General features: G+C 52.7%; 1 protein-coding gene across 2 annotated transcripts; it reads left to right on the forward strand.

Moving 5' to 3' along the window:
• The first annotated feature begins 1,239 nt into the window (after window positions 1–1,239).
• On the forward strand, window positions 1,240–25,117 carry SH3BP4 (SH3 domain binding protein 4). 2 transcript variants are annotated; one of them, XM_017834763.1, is made up of 6 exons: window positions 4,662–4,814; window positions 6,111–6,215; window positions 13,023–13,210; window positions 15,203–17,565; window positions 23,796–23,984; window positions 24,590–25,117. In XM_017834763.1, the coding sequence occupies exons 3-6, from the start codon at window positions 13,093–13,095 to the stop codon at window positions 24,812–24,814; spliced, it is 2,895 nt and encodes a 964-aa protein (XP_017690252.1). In that variant the 5' UTR covers window positions 4,662–4,814; window positions 6,111–6,215; window positions 13,023–13,092; the 3' UTR covers window positions 24,815–25,117. The 2 variants fall into 2 exon arrangements, with proteins under 2 accessions (XP_017690253.1, XP_017690252.1); XM_017834764.1 differs by lacking the exons at window positions 4,662–4,814; window positions 6,111–6,215 and adding an exon at window positions 1,240–1,701.
• The last annotated feature ends 2,632 nt before the right edge of the window (window positions 25,118–27,749 follow it).

The raw sequence follows: 27,749 nt of genomic DNA on the forward strand, positions 1-27,749 counted from the left end.
GCTGGACAATGGGGCGTCACCGGCTGGGTCAGTGGAGGAGAGCAAGGCAGGAGGCGTTTGATGGTCACTGCTGCTGGAATCAGTGATCTTAAAGGGCTTTTCCAACCTAAATTATCCCGTGAATTTGGAATGAGTCCATGGGTGGGTTCTTGGCTGGAGCATCCATCAGTTCGCTGGGCGCGGTGGGAGGTGCTCGCGTTGTCCATCCAGGAGACACCTCCACCAGGAGGAGGAAGGGAGCAAAAGGAGCAGGAATTTGGTCACACAGGGAGTTCAGACTAAAGTCTCCCAAGCCTTTGGGAGTAAAACCAACGTTTGAGCTCGGGTTGCTTCGCTGTGGGAGCTGTAAAGTCTGGAATTCTTGCGTTATTCCTGCTGCTGTGCCGTGGGCTTCGCTCCCATCCGTTCCCAGAGCGGCGCCGGGTCCCTCGGCACAAACGCCACCACAGCTATAATTAAACAAACTCCTCAGTTTTTTGTAGCTGCTCCAGCTTCCTGGAAAATGGCAGCGAGCTGGAGGCAGGGAAACAAAACAAGCCGTGGCCCGGCCAGAAAAAGCCTCCTCACCTCTGTGGCATTTCCTTGCTTTCTTTCCCCCCTCTGCAGCCTCCCTCCCGCTCCAGCCCCTCCTGCATCCTGGCCGCTGCATTGAAAACCTGCCATCAGATTAGCTCTCCCGGGGTGGGGTTGCTCTGGGAAGCGTTTCCCAGCCGGCAGCCTGCCTGGAAAGCCAGCCTTGGGAATTGCTTGCTCCTTGCTCTCTCCTAAGTCCCTCTGCGCTTAAATCCCCCCTTGCTCAGAAAAACCAGCATTAGTGGGGCTTTTGGGGTGTGTGGCTGAGTCTTCAGGGCAGACTGAGCTGTTGGAGGCCCTAAGGAATAATTCCCAGTGCACATGGCCTGGGAGCAACTGGTCCTTGCAATGGATGAGGTTTTTGCAGGTAGGAAAAAAAACCGAGGAGATGCGTGAGTGCATCTTGGAAAAGGAGGAGGACATTTGTGGGTTCATCCCACAAAAGGAGGAGATGCCTGAGTGTATCCTGCAAAAAAAGGAGGAGGAGATGAGAGTGCATCCCAGAAAAAGAAAGACATAGGGAGTGCATCCTGCAAAAGGAGGAAATGTGTGAGTACATCCCATCAAAAAGGAGGAGGAGATGGGGGGTGCATCCCAGAAAAGGAGGAGGAGATGGGGGGTGCATCCCAAAGTTTTTCTTGGCCGCTCCATACCTATGGATACTGCTGGCTGCAGCTTTACTGGAGCAGCCTCCACACGAGTGGAACCTCTGTGGGGATTCATCCTGTGTTTGACTGGGCAGAGACGGACAAGTAGGGGTTTTTTTTGGAAAGGGGAAGAAGACAGAGTCTCCAGTGACAGGGTGGGTTATTTTTGGGGTGGTTTGTTCCTTTTTCTTTGATACCAGCTTCCTGGGATGCATCTCCTTTCCAACAGCCAACATTTTTGTTGGGGAGCGAGGCCACAAAACAAGCCTTTTTCTGGGTCTTTGGAAGTGTTTTCCATAGTTTTCTCTGGACACAAAGTGTTTACTGTCCTTGGGAGAGGGCAATTACCTCGTCAGCAGAACAGAGCCAGCGCTGGCCTTGACCAGCTTATCATCCCAAGGGTGCCGGGCAGCGCCGCCGGACTTCCAGAGCTCATCACTTCTGCCTGGGAAGGATGCTCTGGGATTGGGCCATCAGCCTGGTAGGTCTCCTCCCACGCATCCATACGCTGCCTGGGTCTTCTCCACACACATTCTGTCCTGTAAAACAGACGAAGTTCTGGGGTTTGGGGATTTTTTGGTTGCGAGTTGCTCTGAGTCAGCAAACGCTGCTGAGAAATTGGGAAGTGCTTCCAAGTCATTTTTCCCGGCTCTCCTACTGCTCTGTGGCCCCTGCTCCCCGGAGAGAGCTGGAGCAGCGCTCCTGAAAGTTAATCACTGCTGAAAAATGCTTTAATTAACTCAATTAGCCAGACGGCCCATCTGGGTCTGGCAGCGCCTGACGGGAGCGGTGGAACAAGGTCGCAGCTCCACCCCAGGGACCAGGGCTGGGCAGGACACATCACTCAGCCCAGGCCCCAGGGGATGGTCTGGCCTCCAGAGTATCCCTGCTCTTGGACCTGCAAAGGGAGGTGTTTTACAAGGGCATGGAGTGGTAGGACAAGGGGGAATGACTTTACACTGGCAGAGGGAAGGGTTAGGCTGGATACTGGGGAGAAGTCCTTCCCTGGGAGGGTGGGGAGGCCCTGGCACAGGTTGCCCAGAGAAACTGTGGCTGCCCCATCCCTGGAAGTGTCCAAGGCCAGGTTGGATGGGGCTTGGAGCAGCCTGGGCTAGTGGAAGGTGTCCTGCCCATGGCAGGGGGGTGGAAAGAGCTCTTTAGGTCTTTAAGGTCCTTCCAAACCATTCCATGATTGCGCCCCTTGCCCCGCCATGGGACATCCCTGAGGTGCCAGAGCAGCTGGTGCCTCTCCAGCTCCTGCTCTGCCTATTCACTGTAAAACATCCCCCAAATCCAGGATGCAGGACATGACCAGGCATGGAAAGAGTGAGCAGAAAAAAAGCCCTGCAGACAGTTTGAGCAGAGGAATGCAGGGCCCTGGAGCAGGGATTTGGGAAGGGTGAGTGTTTAACCCTCTCTCTGCGTTGGGGACCGTTCCATCCTGGCTTGATCTCCATGTGTCGACCTCTTTTAAACCCTGGCCTTGCAGACATCCCGAGGGAAGCTGGTTTTCCTGATGTCTGGCTGTGATGGGAATCCCCAGGTGGAGAGGCATCCTTTAGGTAAGGATCCCTTTAGGGAGGGATCCATGCCCTGGAGGGTTTGGGAAACTGGGGCCCGGAGCATCTGTGTTGCTCCATCAGAGGCTTGAATCGTGGTCTCTGCAGTTGTGGTGCTCATGTCTTCAAAAATAGGCTTTAAAACCACTTCAAAAGTGCTTTTGTAGTGGTGGGGAAATAAATCCCTATGTCCAGATCACCCTGCAGTCAGGCAGGACAAGTGGAATGGGAATCTTGGCTCTTTAGCCTCTTTAAGGGATGTGACCGGAGAGCGGTGATGCTGGTGCTGCATCCAACGGCTCCCTGGCTTGGAGGGGGAAAGGGAGGTATTTTTCCCTTAGGAAAGGGCAGGTCCTTTTAGTCCCTTAAAAATTAGTTCCCGGTTTCAGGCTGCTTTAAGGCAATTGAGCTTGTGGAAGGGCGTGGAGGGTAATTCCCAGTGGGAAGGCTGGCAGGGAAGGTGATGCTGGGCACTTCCTTTGGGCTGAGCATCCATTGCCAGGGCAATCCTGCCAGGGAGGTCCCAGCTCATCTTCAGGTCCCAAGCAGTGCAGAATTCCAAGCATTATCCTGATTTCCTTCTCCTTCAGTGGATGGGATATGTGGGAATCATTGGGATGCAGCGGTCTGAGCCTGTCCGTGAGAAATGACACATTCCATGTGCTGCGAACACTTCTGCCTCCCTTTTGCCTTTCACTGGAAAATCCTCATCCCTCTTCCTGCACAAAAAAATGTGAGTAATGCCAGAGAAATTTGGGATGAGGCCCAGCAACCCATCGGAAATCCGGCTGAGCACCGCTCCGACTTCGGAACTAAAAGCTCCCAAGTGAATAATGTGGCAGGAGAAACAGCAGATTTTAAGGGACTGTATTTTCTGGGGGGAGCTCTGCTTTATCTCTCTTTAAATCTCCAGCCTGCAAAACTTGGGAATGGCTTTTTTATCACCTCCCTCTATTTGTTTTACGCCTCAGCAATGACACATTTCCAGTTGTCCTGTTAAAAACGAAGCTGGTGGTATTTAAAAATAATAATGATGCCAGCTGTCTTGTGATGCACATCATGTGTTTTGGCTGAGAGACTTTAATGTTGTTTCCTGGGATCAGGCATGGAAAAAAAAAAGCTGAATTCTCTGTAAAAGTGGATTGTTTGGAGGCTCAAATTCCAGTGGATGCCCTTAGGAATAACGGGGGGTGGTGGCTGTCCCTCTTTTAGGTTTCTTTTCTCCTTCTGGGCTCTGCCAAAAAAAGTTGCCATTTCTTTCCTACTGATGGAGTAATTAAGTTGTTCTCCTAAATATAAACCCGTCCTAGTGCGTCAGCTGTGCCTGGGACTTCACTGCTTTTATGTGGCACTTCAAGCAAGTTTTAATTAAAAAAAAAAAGAAGAAAGGTCCATCTGCATTGGTTTGATATTTAGGGTTTCTTTCCTCATCAAGAGCGTGTCTAATTCCAGCCTGACCCTGCAAAGTCCTGCAGGCTCCATGTGGGAATCAGCTGGTTGTGCTGGAGAACATCCCTCAGCTCCTGCAAAGCTCTTCCTGCCTCCTGCTTAGAATCATGGAATGCTTTGGGTTGAAAAGGACCCTAAACTCCATCTCATTCCACCCTGTGCCATGGCAGGGACACCTTCCTCTATCCCAGGTTGCTCCAAGCCCTGTCCAGCCTGGCCTTGGACACTTCCAGGGATGGGGCAGCCACAGCTTCTCTGGGAATTCCATTCCAGGGCCTCCCCACCCTCCCAGCTAAGAATTCCTTCCCAATATCCCATCTAACCCTGCCCTCTGGCACCGGGAAGCCATTCCCCCTTGTCCCACCACTCCATGCCCTTGTAAAACATCTCCTATTCCCTGGAGATCCAGATCTTCCTCCAGCTGCTTCTCCTTGCAGAGCTGTCCCATCACTGGCACCAACATCTGCTGCACTTCTGGATGTGACTGGCACGGAGATCTGGAAGAGCTTGATCCTACAGGGGAAAAAAACTGGGATGTTGATGTTGCCATTAAAGACGCTGAGAAAAGGAGGTGTTGTCTAGGCAGGTGGGTGAAGGTGCCATGGATGGTGCCCTGGAATGTTGGTTGGACCTGGAATTGTCTCCTCTGGCCAAGAGCCTGCTGCTTGTAGGTCCATGTTTTGGGTATTGAGTGACCTGGTCCCGTGGAAGGTGTCCCTGCCCATGGCAGGGGGTTGGAATGAGATGGACTTTAAGGTCCCTTCCAACCCAGGCCATTCTGTGATTCCATGAAATCCCAGCAGGAATGACTGGAGCACGTGGCTCTCAGGAGGCTCTGAGGTTCCTCTGTTTGTTGTGTCTTGGGCAGGAGAAGCCAGAGCAGGTCTGTCTCCTTCCAGCCTTGCCTGACTTTTTGGGGACAGCAGAGAGGGAAGAACTTGCCCTTTGGAAATATTCCCTCTGTGGTGTCCTGTGGCTGCCTGGTTTTTAGGGGATGCTCTTGTGCACACGTGGAAGGGCATTTTTGTGCTTACAATGCAGAAAGGTCTAGAAGTGACTCCCCTCAACCTGTAAAGCTCTGCCTTAAGCAGGGAAACAACCTGCCATGACTTTAAGATGACTTTCAGGTCTGGTTTTAATTTTCCCTGGTGACTAAGGCTGCAAAAAATGTGTCTGAGGTTCAACCCCACTTCATCCAGCAACGAGAGCAATTTACAGCAAAGCTGAGATTCTGCCAGATTTACATGAATTACTATTTCTATGCCCAAGCATCTTGCTAAAAAGGGGCTTTTCCCCCCCCCAAAAAATGCTGAGCTTTTTGCTAAGGGTTATGTCCTGGCCCCGAGAAGCAGCTTGTCTTTGCCATGGCCTGTGTGGAGGCTGCAGGGGAAGGCTCAGACTCTCACACCATGTTAATCCAGACCTGGCCCTCGCTGTGTTTTTAAGCTGGTGTAAAGCTACAGTTCAAAGTGCGTGGCTTTGTTTGCAGATAAACCCTTTCGATAAACATTTGGGGCTTAAAATGATGAAATTGGTTTCTTATCAGCCACCTGAGCCTGTGATGGGATGGAGCAGCTTTTAACCTGGCCAGACCAAAACGACAGACCCCTGAGGTGCCGAAACAACAACCCTGAAGTGCCGGCAGACAGGGGGGTGGGGGGTGGTGTTTTGAGTTCTTGCCCTTCGTGGCCTTGTTGATGCTGTGGAAAATGCTTGGAGCCACTGCTTGGATGCTCCTTGGCCTCCCTCAGCCCCAGGTTGGGTTCCCCTGGAGTTAATTTGCAGGTTGCACGAAGCCTCTGTGCAGTTTGATGGGCTTTAATTTCAGGGGTAATTAATTAACCAAGCAGGCGTGGTGTTTGCTCTTGTGTTGTCTAAACAGGGGCCTGTTTTGGGTTCTCTCAGACACCCTTCTGGCTGGCAGAGGTAGGTCTCTGCACCTGGAAAGCTCATTCCCACCTGTGGAAAAGCTCTAATCTAAATTAAGGTGAGGACTTGTGCTGCCAAAACCACCTGAAATGAGCCATGTGGTCTTTTTGTGTCAGTGCGATGAGTCTGATGTTCAAAGCATGCTCTGACTTGAAGCAGGAACACTTTCTGGGATGGGTCTGCAACTGGCTGGATTTGCAGGTGAGATCAAGTCCAAAGACAGCAAGTCCCCATCCAGCCTCTGGACTGGACCAGGTGCCTGTTTGAGTTGGTTTAGATTAGCTGTTAAGAAGAAATCCTTCCCTGGGAGGGTGGGGAGGCCCTGGCACAGGTTGCCCAGAGAAGCTGTGGCTGCCCCATCCCTGGAAGTGTCCAAGGCCAGGTTGGACGGGGCTTGGAGCACCCTGGGCTAGTGGAAGGTGTCCCTGCCTATGGATGGACTGGATGAGCTTGGAGGTCCCTTCCAACCCAAACCATTCCATGATTCTGTGATCTGCCCTCACAACCCCTTCTTGCTGCATGCATCCCAAATGACGTCATCACCTGGCATTGCTTTGCTTTCCAGGCATCTGCTCCCTCTTTCCAGCATGGTTTGTGGACCGGGGATTGTGTCCAACCTGGAGCATCCTGTGGGGCGACAACCCCCCAGTCCAGACCACCCCCCATCTTGTTTTTCTGTCACACCATCAACTCCAGCAAAGGGTTAAACTGCTTAAACCCAGGTGTCTGGGGGGCATCTGGTTTGGAAATGTTTACCAAGAAGGAGCTTAAAACCTCTGCTGTGCTGAGGAAATTCGTTGCAATGTGCTGATTGGATTGGTTTCTGCCTCATTTAGGCTTGGGGTGGGTTTTGGCTCCTCTCAGCATTGTTGGTGTCATGTAATGCAGCAGCAGATCAGTGCTGGACTGATCAGGAAGGTGTGTAAGAACATTAAACCCAGGCTCAGCTTTTGCACCAGCTCATCTCTTGAGTGAGCTTGGATAATCCAGAGGGGTTTCGTTCCTTAGCAGTGGAATCTGTGCTAGCTGCTCCATGTCCATGGACTTGCTCAGGCAACAAGTTGGGAACAAAACTCCTTGTTTTTTCCCTAAAATGGTCCTCCTGACTGAGGATAGTTGGAGGTAGATAAGTCTTGGTGGAATACCTGAGCTCCTTCCTGCCCCAGTCCTGCTGTGCTCCGTGGTGGTTTCTTGGGGCTGACTGTGTGGGACATGAGTGACCAAATCCAGGGAGTGCTTGGAGATCCAGCAGGGAAAGCTCTCTCTTCCCCTCCCACCCCTAAGACTGGCCTATATTTGAGTCTCCCTGGTGATGGATGTCCAGCAGGACTTGTGCTCCAAAGTTCTTGCTACAAAAGGAAACTTTCCTGTCCTTCCTGCTCTGCTCACAGGGGTGACATTCCCACCAGGAAGGCCGTGATGGACACCAGGGCCATAATGACTTTTTTTCCCCTCCCTTCTCCCTCTCCTCCATCAAACCTCCCCATGCATGGCTTGAACTCGCCTGGCAGCAGGAGCCAGGCTCAGGAGCTGAGCCAAGTTTAAGCTGGAGGGCAGGATTTTTCCATAGGGCTTGGCCGGGAGTGGAGGGGACAGCCTGGAACAGGCCGGGCTCCGCTGCGATGCTTGAGCAGGGACGGTGGGAATGAGGTCCAGTGGTGTGAATGGGGTCCAAAGCAAAGCCCTGAGAGCGCTGCAGGAGGGCTGGGAGGTCCTGGTGTTCCCACAAATCCCTTCTTGTTTGCTGGAAAAGGGACTAAAGAGGCGTGTGCCGGGACTTGCGTGAGTTCACACCGCCGTGTTCCCTCTGGTACAAAGAGCTTGTGTTTGGTGTTGTCTTAAGGGGTGGTTTATCTTCATATGGCTTGGGTGGGTTTTTCTTTGGAAGATGAAAGCATTGGCTTTGCAAACACAAGCCCTGGAGCAGGAGGAGGAGATAAGGGAAAGGCGACGAGGTCGGGAATCACTGGGATGTGAGGCATTGCTGGCAGAAGGCTTGGGACAGGCTTCTAGGGGGAAAAAACCAAGAGCAACCAGCCCCTCCCCACCCATCTCCGGCAACAAGGCTTCTGGAGCAGAGCCAGGATCACAAGGAGATGAGCTGCAAGGTCCTGGTGTGTTCCTGGCCACCACGGGTGGCACGAGGCCACCAGCAGCTTCAGAAGCCATCCCAGTCTTGTAGGAGGCTGCAGAGGACCTGGCTGGGTCCCTGGGGGCGTTCCCAGTTCGGAGGGTGTTGTGTTTGTCACGTGTGCTGGAAGATCTGTTGGTGTCAGTGTGGGGAAAGGAGGCAGACCCGAGCTGGTGGGATCATTTCCTGCGCGTTGAGCAATGCCAGCCCCACGGCCAGGGCTGTGCTGGGTCACAGTCAGGAGGGAGCTCTCGAGGGTGAAGAATCTGCAGAGCAAACCCAACTTCCTGAATTATACTGGTTGCTAAAATGCAGAAATTTTGGCCCCTTTTGGCCCTTTTTTTCTGAGGTTCTCTTGAAGGCCTTCGCACGTTGCGGTGTGTTGGCGCTCCCAGGCACAACTCCCTGAGCAGCTCCTTCAGGGCTGGGGTGTCCCCTGGGCTTGGAGGAGTCTTTTGTGCATCTGTTTCCATGATGCTTGAGTTACTGGGGGTTTTGTGAGAGATAAAAGCAATGAGTTCAGTGAATTCCTTGTGTGGGATGAACGTGCTCTGTGTGGGTCATGCTGTGGCTCCATCAGATGGGTTTTTAGCTCCCAAGAATTTAAATTTGCTCATATCCAAGAGAAATGGCCTGTTTTGAAAAGAAACCTCCAAAAACACTTCTGTGTTTGTGGGAGGGCCACAGGAACTTGTCTTTGGAGAAAGAAAAAGCAAATTTAAAAGCCATGAGCAACAAGTGACTGGAGTTGATCTTGGCCCTGGAGTGGGAAGAGGATAAGGAGTGATTGATTGGAAGCTCTTTCTTCACTTCCCACCTTTCAGTTTGTGGCCAAGGGTGGAGTAGGACATTTCTCCTGAGCTGGTCCCACAGGCTTAGGGCTTGAGGGGCTTTTGGATGCATTTCCAGGGAGAACAGGGGTGCAGGACAGTGGTCATGGCAGAGCTCACCAGTCCTGTGTTGTGGTGGCTCCTGTTCCTGGTGCTTCCCGTGGATTTGTGTGTGCCATGGTGGGATGCACCCCGCAGCTCCAGGGAGAGCTGGGAAGTGTGGGATGGACAGGGATGTGCATCAATGCTTTGCTGGTGGCAGGTCCCTGTGCTGCCCTGGCCTGGCTCCATCTGCAGCCCTGCCTGTGCTTGGTACCACCCAGCCCTGTCAGCCCTCCCTGGCCTTATCAGCCCAAATTCTTGGCACTCAGGAGTTTTCCATCACTGAGGCTTCCAGAGGGATCCTCTCCGACCTTTGGTCAGTGCTTCTTGGAGAGGATCAGCAGCAGAACCGGGGTTTGCACTTTTGGGTGTTCCCGTTGTTTTATGACATTTCTTTGCTCGAGGACGTGGAGTTTTAATGCTTCCATTAAGGGTATTTTTCCTGGGATTGCTTTTCCCTGCCAGCCCTGCTCAGCATGGCCATGTTATGTCCTTGATTTATAGCCCCTTGTCCAGGGAGAGGTGGGTCTGTGCCATAATACCATCAGGACCAGCTCGGTGTGACGGATGGAGCAGGGAACGTTCCCGGGGCTCTCTCCCTGTGCCAGGGGGTCTCCCTGAGGTCTGTGGGGCCAGGAAGGGAAACCCTGTGGTTGTTTTTCTGGGATAAGTCATACTAGACAGTTTGCAGAAGTTCTTTTTAACCTTTTCCATGCCAGTTCACACCGGGAAATGCTGCTGCTGGGAAGCTGAATTCCATGTGTTAAGTGCTGCAGAAAAAACACCTTTTGGATTCATTATTTAAGAGGCTTTAGTGAGTTTTCTTTTAATAGATGCTTCACCATCACCAGCCCCACACCTGCCCAAACCTGCTGGTGCTCCATGCCTGGTGGAATCACAGGGAATGGCTGGAGCTGTGCCAGGGCAGACTCAGGTGTGATCTCAGGGAAAGGTTCTTCCCCCAGAGGGTGGTTGGCACTGAGCAGGCTCCCCAGGGTTTGGTCACGGCCCCAAGGCTGCCAGAGCTCCAGGAATGTTTGGACAACACCCTCAGGGACAGGGTGGGATTGTTGAGGATGGTCCTGTGCAGGGTCATGAGCTGGACTGGATGAAGCCTTTCCCAGAGAAGCACAGCCAGATCTGTCTCATCCCAGAAACCTCACTTACAGTTAAATCTCAAAGCAGCACCATCCATCCCAGGAAACTAGTGAGGATTCCCGGGGTGCCAGCCAGCCCCCATGGGAATGTGCCCCTCAGGGCTTCCCTAAACTTTCCCCAAGCCTCAGCAAAGCCTGGTTAGGATGTTGGACAGTGGAGCCTGCTCCTGGCAGCTGCTGCCTGCTGGGTTTGTTGGGATGTGGGGAGCACACAGCAGGCCCTCCTGGCTGGAAGGCTTGGATTTTACCCTGGAGCATTCCCTCTCCCCCTGTGGGAGGGAAAAGTGGTGTAAGAAGCAGGTTTTTGGTGCTGCCTGAGGAGATGCCGCCGCTGTCCTTGCTCTGATCGCTCCCTGATTTCATTCCCGCCGCCGTTCCCTTCGGATGCTGTTTATGGCTTTGGGTAAACACGTGGGGCTGGGTTTTTCCTAGGCTATATTTAATCCCAGGCTAAATTTAAAGTGCTTTCGGGGGAGTTTGCAGCCCATTGTCTCAGTGATTTCTAAACAAATCTTGCCTCCTCCAGCCTTGTTTCCCCTCACCCTGCTCCCCACTATCCCCTTTAATTCTCTGGAGTTGAAAGTCTCCTGGATTTCTGTCCTACCTCTGCATTCAGAAGCATTTTGGGGCCATCCCCAGCTCCAGAACAGGGCTCCCATCCCAAGTCCAGCCACGGGGGGCCCCATCCCTTTAGGCACCCTCATCCCTTTATGTGTGTGAGTATCACTTCATCCAGGACAAACAGACACATCCAGGATGCTGCTCCTGGGAGAGGAAATGCCTTTCCATCATCCCTCATTTTTATGTAGATTCCTGTCGCCTTTTGAGGCTTCAGGATTGGATGGAGGGGGGGGGTTTTCCAGCTGTTTCTCCACATCTGTCAGAGATCTTCAGCATGAAGTTATATAAATAGAGAGAGAGGGAACATCCCTGAAAATGCCAGACTTGGGGATATGATGGTAAGAGTTGTCAGTACTGTAGCTGCAATAATTAATATAAAATTCAATATAAAAATTTATTCATTGAATAATATAAATAAAAATTAATGTAAATATAAAATTAATAGAAAATAATCAATATAACATTAATTCTGCTGGACAGCACAGAAACATATCCTGGGTGGATGGTGAACTGTGCCAGCCAAGGAGAGCATCTTTCCTCCCTTCCTTGCTTCCCACTGGTTATTCATTTGTCTTACCTGGCCCAGCTCTGCTAAGCTCAGTCTTGACTCAAAGCCTGGTTTCTCTGGATTAATTGCCTGCCAAACCCTCTCCCCTTGCCTTGCTCCCAGCAGGCCCCCAAACAAGGCTCTCCTCAAAGGGCAAACGTTTGCACACCAGTTCTCCCTTCCCTTTTCTGGCTGGAGCCTGGTGCATCCCTTCCAGCTCCCACATTCCCGGCATACCAGCCCTGGGGATGGCTTGGGAAGCATTTCAAACCAGAAAGTATCTCCTGCTCAGGCTCTCCCCTGCAGATTTCCTCTTGCTGCATTCCAGAAAAGGGCACTGAATCCTTCAGGGGCTCCCTATTCCCACCTAAAGAATTTGGGGTTGGGGGTTGTTTTCTGCTTGGTCAGTTTTCAAAGGGAGGAAAGGCAAAAATTGCATGGGAAGGGGAGAAAGGAAAAATAGTGTTAGGAGAGGGTGAAAATCCCCTCATAAAGCAGGGATTTGGATATAACTTTAGTTCTAACTCTGTTTTTAAGAGCTGTTGGTGCTTTGCAACCAGGCTGGAGTTTGAGGGAGCGGGATGGAGGGATGTTGGGTGCCAGAATTACCAGGATGATGCCAGATCCCTGGAGTAGCAACACACAGCTCAGGCTGTGCTCCAGCCTTGCCTTCAGCTGGCAGAGAGGCTCCAGCATTCCCTGATTGTCCTGATCCACCTGGCCCCTCTCCAAGTTCCAGAGGACAGGGATGATGTCAGGGAAGGTCTTACCCGCGCTTGCATCAGCCACAACGTTGGTGGTCGGAATGTCGGCGTGTCCTGTGGGAAATGAGGGAATTTTCCTCTCTGCTCTTCTGCAGGGATTCTGGAAGTGTTTTTGCAAGGGAAAAAGGAGGAAAAAACTCTGTGTTTTTATTTTTCCTCAAGTGAAGCGGGGCAGTTAGTGCAAGAAGGGGTGTTTCTCTGCCTGGTCCCTGGCTGGGGAGGGAGGGATGCAGGGAGCAAGCTGGAAGAGCCAATCCCCATCTCAGGAAATCCCAGTGCTGCAGTGGGAGAGAGTGGCAACCCATTTAAACAGGCAAAAATCCCAGTCCTGTGGGTCCTCCACTGCTCTGGGCTCCCACAGCACCCAGTGCCTTGTGGCTTTATAATTATGTATTACAGCAATGTGCAAGTGCCCTGGAAGGTCTTGGGAAACAGGGAGAAGGACCAATTTATGATCCTGGGAGCAACATATCCCTAAAAAGCTCTTCCTATGGGGTTGTTGTTTCCAGCAGCAGCATCCTGCAAGACCAGGCTGTCCTTGCTACACAAAGCCCTTGGTGGTTTTTAGACAGTGCTGTGGAGCATCCAGGTTATATTCCGTGATGTTTTAAGGAGGACACGGGGATGTGTTCCTGGGTGTGTCCCTGGGTCGTTGTCACTGCGATGGCACCCGGAGCCTTTCTAACGTGCTGGGGTTTGTCTCTCTCCCCCAGGCTGGTTCCCTGAGGTGACAGGGGGGTCCCTGGAGAGGCCATGGCCACCTAGAGCCTGGTGGGGCCGGAGATGGCGGCGCAGAGGATCCGGGCGGCCAACTCGGGGGGTCTCCCACGGTGCAAGTCCGAGGGGACCCTCATCGACCTCGGCGAGGCCTTCACCGAAACCAGCCTGGGCGACGTCAAAGGTGGGTGGGGAGGGGCCCCCTCCTCGTTCCCCCTCACCCTGGTGTCCAGGAGGGGTTGGTGACACCAGCAAGGCCTCGGTGTTCCCTTTCCCGGAGCTCAGGGGGGTTGGTGACACCACCAAGGCGGTTACGGGCCTTGTTGTTCCCCTTCCCCGCAGTTGGTTGCTTGAATACTCCGTGTTTTCCCCTCTTTGACAGCTTTTTCTCCTGCTGTATTTGCCTTACCCAGCATAAAAGGTGGCGAGGGGGGTATTGCTGTTCCCCTGGCACGAGCCCAGCCCAAGGAATAACTCCAGGTGGAAGTTCTCGCACACTGAGGGCCTTTAAAAATAAACACGCACGTGGAGGGGCCGAACATCAAACGCTCAGCTGCAAATTGGATTGTTTTTAGATCAAAAATAGGAATTACTCATATTCTCCGAGGGCTTTGCTGCTTTCAGCACATCCCTGTTAACCCCCCAGCTGCAAGGACGTGGGAACACAGCCATGTGGCTGATCCAAAGGAATGGGGACACCAAAAATGCCTTGTCCTGCAGGTGACTGAGTTAACAGTGGCTTCCAACCTACCAGGCTGGCAAAATAATTCCAATATAGACTTTATATCTAGTGTTACACTGGATAAATGCCCTCATGACTTTGCCTGCCTGCTGGTGGAGGTACTGAGGAGTTGGTCAGATGTGTCCATGCTCTGCTCCTCTTAATTTTTCACCTCTAGGCTGTATTTGAAGACTTTTCTTTGCTCAGCTGTATCTTCCCTTGCTCTGTTACCTCCATGTCCCAGAAGTGCTGCCAGCCAGGGACAGGATGCAGGGAAGTGCAGTCTGAGCTCCCATTCCTTCAGGATTTTAGGGGCTTTCTGTGCTTTTTAAATCCCCTTTTCCCTCCAGAGAGCTCTCAAGGTGTTGAAGGTGCTGTCCCAGTTCTCTTGCAGCTCTGTGTTGGGGAAACTCCAGCTCTCCTTGTTTTCTGTCTAACACACATTTAACCACTGTTGTAACACCATCTGCAGCTTGTTTGAGTGTTTTGTACAGAAACAGGTCCTAAAAGTGAGAGCAAAGCCAAGAAATAGGGTGACACTGTAGGCTCGTCCCAGCCTGGACGGAATTGGGATCCCCTGGGAAAACAGCTTCCTGCTGGGATGCTGGAGATGCTGCCAGGACCACGACAGCACTGTGGGAGGGTTCAAACTGTGGGACCTTCTTTAGAATCATGGAATGGTTTGTGTTGGAAGGGACCTTGACAGCTCATCCCATCCCACCCCCTGCCATGGGCAGGGACACCCCCCACTAACCCAGGTTGCTCCAAGCCCCGTCCAACCTGGCCTTGGACACTTCCAGGGATGGGGCAGCCGCAGCTTCTCTGGGAATTCCATCCCAGCCCCTCCCCACCCTCATGGTGAAGAATTCCTGATACCTAATCTAAAGCTACCAATGGAGCTGATTTTTGTTGAGGAGCTTTGAAATACAGCTGCTGTTCAAAAGAAGTGCGATGCTGGGTTTTTTGGCTGGTGTGACATGAAAAACTAGGAATATGATGTGCCCTTAGTTGGTTTTTACACTGAAACATGTTTCACATGTGCAGGAGAGGGGTTACAGCAAAGCAAGAGGGCTTTTAGGCTGTCATGAAAGTTCTCTTGGGTTTACATGAACCCTTTGGGAAGGGAGATGTGAATGTACTGGAAATAGCAGAGTTTTCTGGAAAAATTTTACACGGAAAAAACACTTTCAGGCTTGGGAGATTGCCCAGGGAATTAGTGGAGCTGGAAGTGTTCAAAACCCACCCAGATATGGCACTTGGGCACATAGTGTAGTGGTGGAACGGGCAGTGCTGGGTTCAGTCTTGAAGCTTTTCCAGCCTTAGTGATTCTGTGATTCTAAAACCACCATAACCACTTAAAGGAGCGCGGGTTGGTGACCTGAGAGAAATGGTGGCAAGTCAACGGTGACTCCCCTGAGCATTCCTCACAGTGCTGTTCTCTCCTTGCCTTGGCAGTGCCTTCTCCCAGTGCCTTGCTGATTGACAATCCCACGTCCTTCGGGAACGCGAAGGAAGTCATAGCAATCAAGGATTACTGTCCGACCAATTTCACCACGTTGAAGTTCTCCAAGGGGGACCACCTTTATGTCCTGGACACGTCGGGGGGCGAGTGGTGGTACGCCCACAACACCACGGAGATGGGCTACATCCCCTCCTCCTACGTGCAGCCCGTGAACTACCGCCACTCCTCCCTGACGGACAGCGGCATGATCGACAACCTGCTGGAGAGCCCTGATGAGGGGGCCAAGGAGTTGGACCTGCTTGGGGAGTGGACTGATGCGAAGAGAAACTCTGTGAAAATCCACAATAACAACCCCTTCCTGAACGGAGTCCAGACAAACCCGTTCCTGAACGGGAATGTGCACGCGGTGCCCGGCTCAGACAGAGAGTCCGACTCCAGCGTCGCCGTTGACTTGCTGCTCTTCGACACGGGGGCTCCTGCATCAACTCTCTCCAGTTCTGCTGCCAACAGCAGCCTGGGGAACATTTTTGATGAGTTTCCATCCACAAACAGGCTGGATCTGGACCAGCCTGTGAGAAGAGACAACCCCTTCTTCAGAAGTAAACGCTCCTACAGCTTGTCTGAACTGTCTGTTCTCCAGGCCAAGTCAGACGCTCCGGCATCGTCGGGTTTCTTCAGTGGTTTGAAGTCTCCCACCCCTGAGCAGTTCCAGAGCCGGGAGGACTTTAGGACAGCGTGGCTGAACCACAGGAAGCTGACTCGGTCTTGCCATGACTTGGATTTGCTCGGTCAGAATCCTGGCTGGGGTCAGACACAGCCGGTGGAGACCAACATCGTGTGCAAGCTGGACAGCTCTGGTGGGGCCGTTCAGCTGCCAGATACCAACATCAGCATCCACGTGCCCGAGGGCCACGTGTGCCCCGGAGAGACGCAGCAGATCTCCATGAAGGCCATGCTGGATCCACCGCTGGAGCTCAACAGCGACAAGTGCAGCACCATCAGCCCCGTCCTGCAGATCAAACTCAGCAACATGGAGGTGAAAACCTTCATCATCCTGGAGATGAAGGTGTCGGCGGAGGTCAAGAACGACATCACGAGCAAGAGTTTGGTGGGACTGCAGTGCCTGCGGAGCGACATGAAGGAGGGGCCGTACACACCCATGCAGCTGAGCTATTCCTATGGGGACACGATCCAGGTGCAGCTGGAGAACCTGGAGCCTTGCATGTACATCGCAGCCGTGGCCCAAGGGCAGAACATCCTGTACCCTTCCACCGTCTGGGATTACATCAGCAAGAAGATCACGGTGGGCGTCTATGGCCCCAAACACATCCACCCTTCCTTCAAAACCGTGGTGGCCATGTTTGGGCACGAGTGTGCCCCCAAGACCCTCCTGGTGAACGAGGTCACCAGGCAATCTCACAGCCCGGCCCCCGTCGCCCTCCAGCTCTGGGGGAAGCACCAGTTTGCCCTGTCCCGCCCTCAGGACCTCAAGCTCTGCATGTTCTCCAACATGACCAACTACGAGGTGAAGGCCAGTGAACAAGCCAAGGTCGTCCGGGGCTTCCAGATGAAGCTGGGCAAGGTGAGCCGCCTCATCTTCCCCATCGCGTCCCACGACCCCAACGAGCTCTCGGACTTCACGCTGAGGATACAGGTCAAGGATGACCAGGATGCCATTTTGACCCAATTCTGCGTCCAGACGCCACAGCCACCTCCGAAAAGTGCCATCAAGCCGACGGGGCAGAGGCGGTTCCTCAAGAAGAATGAGGTTGGGAAGATCATCCTGTCACCGCTGGCTGCCACCGCCAAGTATCCGGTTTTTCAGGACCGGCCGGTGCTGAGCCTCAAGTACGGCAAGCTGCTAAAGACGGTGGTGAGGCAGAGCAAGAACCACTATTTGCTGGAGTACAAGAAAGGAGATGTCATAGCCCTCCTCAGTGAGGAGAAGATCAGGTTGAAAGGCCAGCTGTGGACCAAGGAGTGGTACATTGGCTACTACCAGGGCAAAATTGGCCTCGTGCACACCAAAAACGTGCTGGTGGTTGGGAAGGTCAAGCCCAGCTACTTCTCTGGGCCAGATCTCACCACCAGCCTGTTGCTGGAGCAGATCCTGAGGCCCTGCAAGTTCCTGACCTACATCTACGCCTCGGTGAGGACTCTGCTGATGGAGAACCTCAGCAGCTGGAGGTCCTTCGCTGACGCCCTGGGCTACTCCAACTTGCCACTCACGTTCTTCTGCCGGGCTGAGTTGGACAGTGAGCCCGAGAGGGTGGCCTCCGTCCTGGAGAAGCTGAAGGAAGACTGCAACAGCACGGAGAACAAGGAGAGGAAATCTTTCCAGAAGGAGCTGATGACGGTGAGTCCCAGGCGTGGTGAGGGGTGTTCATTCCCTGCTGTGCAGGGGGATTTGGGTGAGCGGGAGGGGAAAGAGTCTTGATTCAGACTGAATTAAGATAGAGACCAGTCTCTTGAAGGGACCTTGAAGACCAGGCTCTAAGGTCTTCTGCAGACTGCTTGGCACAGCTGGGTGGAAGTTCAGCCCGTTGGTGGGCTCTTGCCTTGGGGGGGATCATGGAAATAGTGAGGGACATGCTGAGTGAAATACTGTCGGTACTCGGAATTCCAGAATCCCAGAGTGGCTCGGGTTGAAAGGGACCTTAAAGCTCATCCAGTCCCACCCCCTGCTGTGGGCAGGGACACCTCCCACTAGACCAGGTTACTCCAAGCCCTGTCCAGCCTGGCCTTGAACACTTCCAGGGATGAGGGTTTTCATGGGAGAGGTGTCAGGGTTGGAGGATGCCCCACTCACCATCCCCACAGACTGTGCCTTTTGGGAACCCCCAAATCACCCTGGTTTTTTGGGAGAAGTGTCTCCAAGGATGCTCTGCTCGCTGTCCCCACAGCCTGCACCTTTAGGGCCCCCATCTCACCCTGGTTGTCATAGAGTGGTTTGAGTCAGGAGGGACCTTAAAGCTCATCCAGTGCCACCCTCTGCCATGGGCCGGGACACCTTCCACTAGCCCAGGTTGCTCCAAGCCCTGTCTAACCTGGCCTTGGACACTTCCAGGAATGGAGAGTCTTTTTTTTGAGTGGCAGCTTAGCCAAGGGCACCTCTGAGCCCGAATGTTTTATATCCAGCTGTGGATGGCGTTTGCAGTTGGAAATGCACGACTTGCTTCTTGCCCTGAAAGGAATTTGGGAAAGTGCTGCCTGCAAGTATTTCCAGGATGCCATTAGGGAGCCTCTTAGGAAATATCATCTTCGGGATTATCTCTAGCATTTCATGGGAAGTGAGCCAAAGAAAACAGAGGGAGAAATGTCCGGTGGAGATTTGCAGCTCTCTCCTCTTCCAGGCTCTCTCCTGGAAACAGGATAACGGAGTCATGGAGAACCGCGGGCTTTAAAATGTCACGTGGATTAAGGAACAGTTGCCTGGCAAAATGAAATGATGAGTGGGACAGGAGCTGAATGAAGGAGTCCACTTCCCAAACTCCCTTTAGTAAGAAGGGGGGATATTTGAGGATTGAGTAGGAGGGATAAGGTGTTAACCCGTTGTTACTTATGGAAGTACAATCCGGAGAGTTCCCTGTGCCTGTAGCGCTCTGTGGCCCTGTGGGGGCATCTTTGATCTTTGACCTCCAGCTTTCAGGACATGCCACCAACTCTGCTTCTGTTGCAGGGTTGTTCTGGCCATCACGTGGTTATATCTTTTTCTGGGACCATCCAGGATTGGAAAACTCCCACCGTGGGAGCCTTGGTGTCCCTGGTCCCTCCAAGGAAGGGTTTGCTCCTTTAATCCTTAACCTCAGTGAATGATGGGATGGAATCTGGGCTGCTCTTGCCGGATGCTTCCAAGAGCTTTGTGCCATTTGCTTTACCCCTTTGCAAACCCAGAGGTGTTTCTTTTATCTCCTCCCATTGTTTTCAGGGATCCCAGACAATGTGTAGGTCCTGGAGAATCCATGCCAGACCTTGGTGGGGAGGCAAGGGGCAAGATAAGGCTCTTTGCATACTCAGGGAGCTGCTGACTCAGGGGGAGGAAAACATCCTGCTCCCATACGGATGCCTGGAGTGCAGAGTCCCAGGGCAGGTTTTATTCCCCTTGTTTGAGGCTAATCCTGTTCTCTGGGAGGCTGAGCCTGTCAATAAAGGATGAGCTCCCTTCTTCATAGAACATGATGCTGCTTCCAAACCCTTTGCTGCCTTCAAATCCTCCTTGGCTTAGGGAGAAATTAGATTGAGCCTGTTGGAAGAAGCAAATAATGATGTTTCAGGGGCTGACAGTGGAGCAGTAATGTATTTTATTGTGTTTAAATCTGATTTTATCTGCAACAAATGGACTCTTGCTCTCTGGCAAGAACTGGTTGCATTAAGCTCCAAACTGGCCATGTCATCTTCAAGTTGGTTGTCTCCCCTCAAAAGGACTGTGAGGGGAGAAGTCCTAAGCAGGTTCTTCTGAGTTCAGGACACAAAACTCCAGTGGCAGAGCTACTGCACCAGCAGCCAAGCATGGAAAAGCCCGGTCAGGATGACTAGTTAATAAGTAATCTGCCTTTAATGACTGTTTTTCTAATGGAGCAGTAGCAGCAGAGTGTGAAGGTAACTTGGGGCAACTTTGCTCAGATGGGAATCACCACAGCAGAAAGTGAAACCTCACCCTCCCTCCTCCCTGTAGGAAGAGCACGGATGGTTTGGCTAAAAACCAGCACCTGGGCACAGATTCAGGAAAATTTTGTTGCCACTGGTACCTGGCCATGGCTACGGTGGGGTTAGACCTGTCCTGGGACACAGGAGTTCCCCTCTCCAGCTTTTCAGTACAGGGTTTCTATGGAGACTCTCAGTTATCATCCTTCCCAACAGGCTGTTGGGAAAAACACAGGTCTTCTGGGAATGCACCCAGGCACGTCAGCACAGAGCTATGGAAACTGAGCTTGTTCTTCTCCAGGCTGCTTGTGCAGGTTGTGCAGGAGAAGAGGTGGGGATTCTTCTCCCTCTTCTGGTTTTGTTTGCTCTGACTGCAGGTGTCTCGTGCTGCCTTTCTTCTGCCAGAAGTCCCTGGTGTGTGCAGACCCCAAAGAGCTGCTGGGGGGCTCCACAAATCCCTAAAGTCCTGCAGATCAAGGTGTTCGGGCCTTGGACTTTGTCCTGCCACACCCAGGGTGGCTGGTGTTGGGTCCCTCTTGCTCCTCCATCCTGAAGTAATCGTGGAATCCCAGAATGGGTTGGGTTGGGAGGGATCTTAAAGCTCATCCAGTGCCACCCCCTGCCTTTGGTCAGGGACATCTGCCACTAGCCCAGGTTGCTCCAACCTGGCCTTGGACACTTCCAGGGGTGGGGCAGCTTCTGTGGGCAACCTGTGCCAGGGCCTCCCCACCCTCCCAGGGAACAATTCCTTCCCAATATTTAAACCCAGAAAAGCCGCCCGTGATTGCACTGATGGGACCTTCTCCAAGCCACTTGGGAATGTGGCTGATGGCACTTGGTGTCATGTCAGAAGGGATGCCTTCAGCACACTGAGACCCAGCTGGGCATCACATCCAAGGGAATTGCCCCATGGAGCCAGTGCATGACTGCATTAGGTAAAAAAAATGAGTATTTAAGACTGAGAGTGTGTAGTGAGGTATTTTGTGTGACATGATTTTGGAGGTGCTGACAGCCAAAAATGGGAGCAAAAGAGGTGTTCAATCCCTGAACAAGGGTTATTTTGGGGAGCAGAGCCGACTTGTTTGGGTCAAAACCTCCCCTGTATCCTGGAGCAGACAGTGGAGACAGGAGCGTCCTCTCACCCCGGCTCTCAGGAGCTCCTGGGGACTCCTTTCCCTGCGTTTGTGGAGGTCCCAGGTGGGAGCTGTTTTCCTGCAGCTGCTGCTTTCCTTCGTTAGGAAATGGGATTGTGCATTTCAAAGCTGGGCTGTGAATTCAGCCTCCCCTGGATGCCTTTGAAGTTGAGGTGCTCCTGCTTTGAACTGGCGTTGGAATATCAAACACCCTCTTTGCTGCCGGGCTGGCGGAGCCAGATCCTCCAAGGGGAATAAATATCTGGGAAGGCTCTGCCAAGGCACAGCCCAGGTCACACCTGGGCACTGGGTGGATGGGCCCAGCTACCCCTGGAGGCTTGTCCAGAGCGAGGGAGGAGGATGGAAAAGACTGCAGTGTAATCCCAAAAGAAAGATGGAAAAACTTGCAGTGTAATCCCAAAAGTGCCTGCTGGAGGATTAAGTCTGTTGAGCTCATCCCAGTGTGCTGCTGTTCCCACTAATATTCCTCCTCTGTCTCCGACCTTGGTGTCCTCCTTGCACCCATTCCCACCTGGCTTTTGTGGTGTCCCCATCCCATGGAATCTGGGTGTTGAGCTGCCAGGACAAAGCTCGGGAAGGGGGTGGGTTTTTGGCCGTCAGGAGGTTTCAGAGTCATGATCCATCTCTTCCAAAGTTGTTCCTTTGAGAAATTAATCACAGTTCTTGATTAGGTGCTGTCCTTGCTGCTGTTTTGTTTGCTTGGAGAAGGTCCCATCAGTGCAACCACAGGCAGCTCTTTTGGCTTTAGATACTGGGAAGGAATTTCTCCCTGGGAGGGTGGGGAGACCCTGGCACAGGTTGCCCAGAGAAGCTGTGGCTGCCCCTGGATTCCTGGAAGTGTCCAAGGCCAGGTTGGACGGGGCTTGGAGGAACCTGGGCTGGTGGAAGGTGTCCCTGCCCATGTTTTTGTTGGTTTTGTTTCTGGAGCAGCAGAAGGAGCAGGAGAATCCATGTCCTCCAGCTCTATCCTTCTTAACCCGCTCCAGGCAGCCTCTCCTGCTGCCTCTGACCTGCTTGGCCTTGGGCAAGACCTGAGAGCAGCTCATTGAACCTGCTTCCCGAAATACCAGCTGCTGCTGGAGTTGGCATGGCATCAAGCCACCTCCAAAGGCAGGCTTGAGGATGCTAAACCTGCCCCTTCCTTGGGACCATGGGGATCCTGCCCCTGGTGGATCAGTGGGTGGCGTGGTAAGGTAGGAGGAGCTGGGCAATGGCACAGGTGTGGGACCTAAATGCTTCTTAATGTCTTTTGAAAAGCAAAATGAATGTTCTTTTCAAAGGATTTCCCTGGCTTGTTTAACCAGGGGGTTTATTGCTTCCCTTGCTCCTGCAGGAAACCAATGTCAGCACTTTGGAAGAGCAGCTGTGCTGAGAATCCAGCTCAGCTTTGAGCTGGGGACAGAGAAGGGGAAAATCAAGGGTGCATTTGCTTTGCAAATTGCTGGAGTGGTTTCAGATGTTCCCATCTTCCCCCAGTTGACCCTGTGAAATTGCCTGGAGGAGGATTTAACCCTTCCTTGCCCCAGAGTCCAACCAGGTGGGGTTTGCCAGACCCCCGTGTTGGGAGAGGATGTCAAGACCCGCTGTGGTGGAAGGCAGGTGGATTCTGGCCCTGTGGCGAACCCCCACATCCATGGTTTCTGGAATAGCCGTCCCTGTGCTGCTGGGAAGGTGTGGGTGATGTTCCCAGTGCTGTTCCTTGATTCCTTGGGTGCTCAGCATCCCCTGGGGGGCTGTTCCCTGCATCCCTCAGCTGGTGCTTTGCCTTTACTGGAGTGAGGGACCTCTTGGCGTTCCCCCATCCTGGAGCCTGAGTCCAGTGGTGCCACAGCTCTGGATCTGGATGTATGGATGAGGGTACCCAGCAAACTGTCCCCCCAGGGATAGTCTGGGGTCTGTTTGCTTGATTCCCATGGTTTTATAATATAAAAGAGACATAGACATGGCTTCCTGTAGGAGTCACTTGAGGTTCAAGGTGGGATTTGCCCAAGGTCTGGGGTTGCCACTGGGGCTATGTTGGTCCAGGGGCTGTGGCAGGGGCTGAGGGAGCCCTGGGGAGTGGGATGATGATCCTGGCAGTCAGATCCCATCCTCTGGCACTGCTAATTGCCATTAAACCCTTCCTTTCCAGGGCTACACTGTGGCTTTCCTCTACTGCCCTTCATCCCACTCTGAGTGGATTTTAATGTGATTTGATGCCTTAAGACAGGAGCTGACCCTACTCCATCCTTTTCTTTTCCTGGCTAAGTTATTCCTACCTGGAAAGCCAGGACTGCTGCAGTTCCTCTTCCCCACTTCAAAACCATTTGCAGGAGGAGGAGGAGGAAGTGGAGAAGAGGAAGAACATCCCAAGCTGAGCGATGGTCCCGCAGTGTCTGGGTCTTCACCTGGGTCTCACCCCACAAGGCTGATGTCCAGCTCCCATCCCAAAATGTTCTGGTTGCCCCTTACCCACTGGTCTGAAGGATGGAGCTGGATTAATCTCTGCTGGATTAATTATCTTGATTAAAAGCATCTGTTCTCCTCAGCTCCTGGGATGCTTTAAACTGCTTATGGTGGTGCCTGAACACCTTGGCGGGGGGGGGCGTTGCCTGGAAAACAAGGCTGGGGATGTTGTTAAAGAGGGGTTGGGTGCTTTGTCCACTTAATGGGATTACTCTGCTGCCCAGCCTGGTGGCCTAATTGCACCAGCTGTCGCTGGAAGGGGGGTGGGAGGATTTTTGGGATGGGTTTGGAGGGACTTCCCTGCACAGGCCCCGGCCTTGACCCTCTTGCGGTTCCCCCGCAGGCCCTGCTGAAGATGGACTGTCAGGGGCTGGTGGTGAGGCTCATCCAGGACTTTGTGCTGCTGACCACGGCCGTGGAAGTGGCCCAGCGCTGGCGGGAGCTGGCCGAGAAGCTGGCCAAGGTCTCCAGGCAGCAGCTGGACGCCTACGAGGCCCCGCACCGGGACAGGACGGGCACGGTGGACACCGAGGTGGGTCCGAGTCTGCGGGGGTCCCGTTGGGTGGCAGATCTGAGAATCATGTCAGCTGGAGAAGGTCTTTGAGATCATCAGCTCCAGTTTCTGACCCACCGCTTCCGAGTCCACCGGGTTCATACTCCCAGTTGAAAGGGACCCACAAGGAGCTTCAAGTCCAGCTCTTCTTTGAAGGGCCCCATCCAGGGATTGACCCCACAACCTTGGCATTATTAGCACCAACTGAGCTAATCTCAGGTTTAATTCCCAGCTGCACAAGACACTTAGGCCCAGTTCTGCACAAGCATGAGCTCCTCAGCACCCCGGTGCCTCCAGCTCTAGGGTAGATCCTCCACAGGACCACATCAGATACAGCAGAAAGGACCTTTTTTTCTGGAATGAGACCACAGTGCCCCATTGGACTTGCTGATCTTAAAAGGTCTTTTCCAGCACAAACAATTCCATGTTTCTCTGGAGATACCTCCAGAGCACCTTTGGGGGATCCAAGGGTGTGCTGGGGGGGTGTTTTTTCAGGGATGTGCTTGTCCTGGGATGGTGGGGCGTGATGAGGGGTGGCTTTGCTTGCTGACCACCCACCCTGCTCTGCTTCCCCATCCCTCCAGGCCATGTGGAAGCCAGCCTACGACTTCCTGCTCACCTGGAGCAGCCAGATGGGGGACAGCTACCGGGATGTCATCCAGGAGCTGCACACGGGGCTGGACAAGATGAAGAACCCCATCACCAAGCGTTGGAAGCATCTCACGGGCACCCTGATCCTCGTCAACTCCTTGGACATGCTGAGGGCAGCCGCCTTCAGCCCCCAGGACCACGAGGATTTTGCCATTTAGCCCCTGATTCTCCACATCTCCTTCCCTGGGATTTTTTTCCCCTCTTTTTTTTTAAGCAAAAGAAGAAGTGGAGGTTGCTCTGCCCGGATTTTAAGAGGCCAAAGTTTGCAAGTTCTCTACCAGGACTGGAAATCAGCAGGAGAGACATCCCTCCTTGGTGGGAATTCATCTGGCAGGGGATGGCTTGTCATCCACTGAAACGATGTCTTACTAAAAGAAACCTGTTGGGGGGTGACAGGGTGGGGAGGGGGCACAACAGAGATGGGGTTTTTTAGGCATTTCCAAATAAAAGTCTAATTTTTGTAATGAGCAGTAAAAGTTGGAACCACTTTGGGGGGGGGGCGTTGGGGAAGCTGTGGCTGGTTTTTGGGTTGGAGAATCCACTTCTAAACTGTTTTTTGAGATGAGTCCTGTAAATATGTATTTTAAGGAGAAGCACAGTAAGTGCCCTTCCTCACCATGGTCAGGCTTTGGCAGGTACCAGATGTGACTAAAGCACTGAATGAACTTGGAATATCCTCAAATCTGGGATGTCCTCAACCCACCAAGCACCTTGCACCAAAAAAAGACCTTTTTTTTTTTAGTTTTATTGCCAGGCCCTGTGAGCCCTTTGGCTGATTTTTGGGTTGTTTTCATGTGTCTGCAGACTGGGTGTTTGCTCCTTTGTGGACAGGGAGATGCTGCCTCTTCCAACTTCATCCCACCCAGGTGTTGCAGGACACCTCTGGAAGAAGCTGGAGGTTTGGGATTTGCCAGAGACCTCCTTGGGAGATGGACCAGGAGGATGCTGAGAGGGGATCACCCTCCCCTGGCACCAAACGGGGGGCAAGAGGCCGGGAAAGGGGAGGGAATTGCTGCCATCCAAAAAAAAAAAAAAAAAAAGGAAAAGAGATAATTTTTCTCCTAATTTGAAATCCAGCCTCACTGGAGATGTTCCAGGGATTTAACACTCCTTGCCATTATTCCAGAGGGCTTCAAGGCTGCTTGAGTCCAGTTTAACTTGGAAATAATCTTTGCTCTGAACCTGGTGCCAACGAGCTCAGGATTTGTGGCACTGAGTGCTCGGATTTTTCTCCCTGTTCCTTTTATATCCAAGCTTTTGGAATGACCTTCCCTCCTCCTCCTGCTCCCAGCTTTCAGATATTTCACATGGTAGGGAAACATTTTGGCACAGAAAGCTTACTTTAAGGGCAAAGTCTCTTTTTTTAGGGAAAAGCTGCTACAACAGGAAGGTTAATTAGAAAAGAGAGAAGGAATGGGATGGTGCTGGCAAAGGGAATGGTCTCCTTTTCTCTTCCCAGGATCACATCCATGATCACTCCGTGGACCCCACAAGTGAAATAGCACCTGAAGTTTCTCCCAGGGTTTGTGGAGAAACTCTTGGAGGAGTTTCCTGTGCCACTCAATGGGATTTGAGCAGCCAGACCCCTTTCTCTCTCCCTGAGACACCCCAAGAGCACATTTTCTCCCCTGCAGGAGCAGAAATCCCTGTTGGAGTGAGGAGCACCTCCCTGTGCAGGCAGAGGGATGGATGCCTTTCTCCTGGGAGATTCCCCCAGTCTCAGCTTTCCCCCTCTCCTGGGCAGGCCCTGTGATGGGAAGGGTGTCAGCAGCAGGGGAGGGCAGGAGTTTGGGCCTCCTGGGATTCAGGGACGTCCCTGGATAATTCCAGCAGTTCATTTTCCCTCCCTCCTTGGTTTTTTTCTCTACCTCAGGTTCTGCAAATTCCCACCTGAACATTTCAGCAGCTGCCTAAACCACTTTGTGCTCAGCTCATCCACACCCTGTGCCCTCCCTGGTCCCATGGCATCACAGCCAGCATGTTTTGGGACCTGTGGGGTGACAACTCCATTAATTTCTCCCTGTCCTCACCTGAAATCCAATCCTTCCTCACCTGCTGGGACTGGGAATATGTCCTTGGGATGCCTTTTCCTTCAGGCCCTTCTCCAAATGATCTCTTTGGGCTTTGCATCCCCACCCCCCCTTGTGCAGTGCCTGCTTGTTGTTCTTGTTGTTTAATGTTCCTTTTTGTTTTTTTTTCTTTTTTTTTTTAAAGAAAAAAAGACTTTTGGAAAAAGAATATTCCAATTAAAGCTGTTACTATTCCAGTGCTCCCAGTTAGATGTCATCTGCTGGTGTCTCTTCATCCCAAAGCAGCCTGGATACCTGGGAGTCATTTGGTGGGTTTTCCACTCAATCCCTTCCCCTTCCCACCCTCTCCAGGGGAAAGTTGCTGGAACCCATCTCACCTCCCAGGCTGCTGCTTTTGGTCGAGCTCTGGGTAAGAAAATTCCTGGTTGTTTTGGCACAGAGATGTTTTCCTGATTGGAGAGAACATCCCTGTGTCTGGCCAAGGCAGTTGTGGTGCTCCTGCTTCCAATGGAGGTCAGATCCCAAGCCATGGAAGTGAAATATGTGGGATTCTGGCTGTGGCTTCAGCTTGCCAAAGGTGAGGAAGTGATGGTCGATGGATTCCTGACCCCACAGGAGGCACGAGCCCTACAGCATCCCAAAGAATAACAGGGAAGTAACAGCCTCACTCCATGCTGGGAGTGACACTGGTTGTGGTTTCTCCTTCCTTCCACTGCCCATCCCTGAATCATCCCATCCCCCTCCTGCCTTGCTGAAATCATCTCCCCACCCCACCAAGGAGTTGGGAGTAATCCTGCCCTGCTCTGATTACCCCCACTGAGCAGTAATTAAAGCTTCCAGCTGTGTGGCCTCATCCGGCACAAAGGGACAAACTGGGGTGCAGTTTGGTCCCTCACTGGGACAAGGAGCTGGAGAGGGATGTTTGGGAACAGTCACAGCTTGCTTGGATCTGCCCCAGCAAAGCAGGGACCATGTCCCCCCCTCCCCGAGGTAATCCAGGCTGGGAGCATTCCCAGGGAAAACAATCTGCTCCCTTTGTTCAGGCTGGTTTAACCTGTGCTCC

The sequence above is a fragment of the Lepidothrix coronata genome, unplaced genomic scaffold (genome assembly GCF_001604755.1).
Source record: "Lepidothrix coronata isolate B3197 unplaced genomic scaffold, Lepidothrix_coronata-1.0 Scaffold239, whole genome shotgun sequence".
NCBI lineage: Eukaryota > Metazoa > Chordata > Aves > Passeriformes > Pipridae > Lepidothrix > Lepidothrix coronata.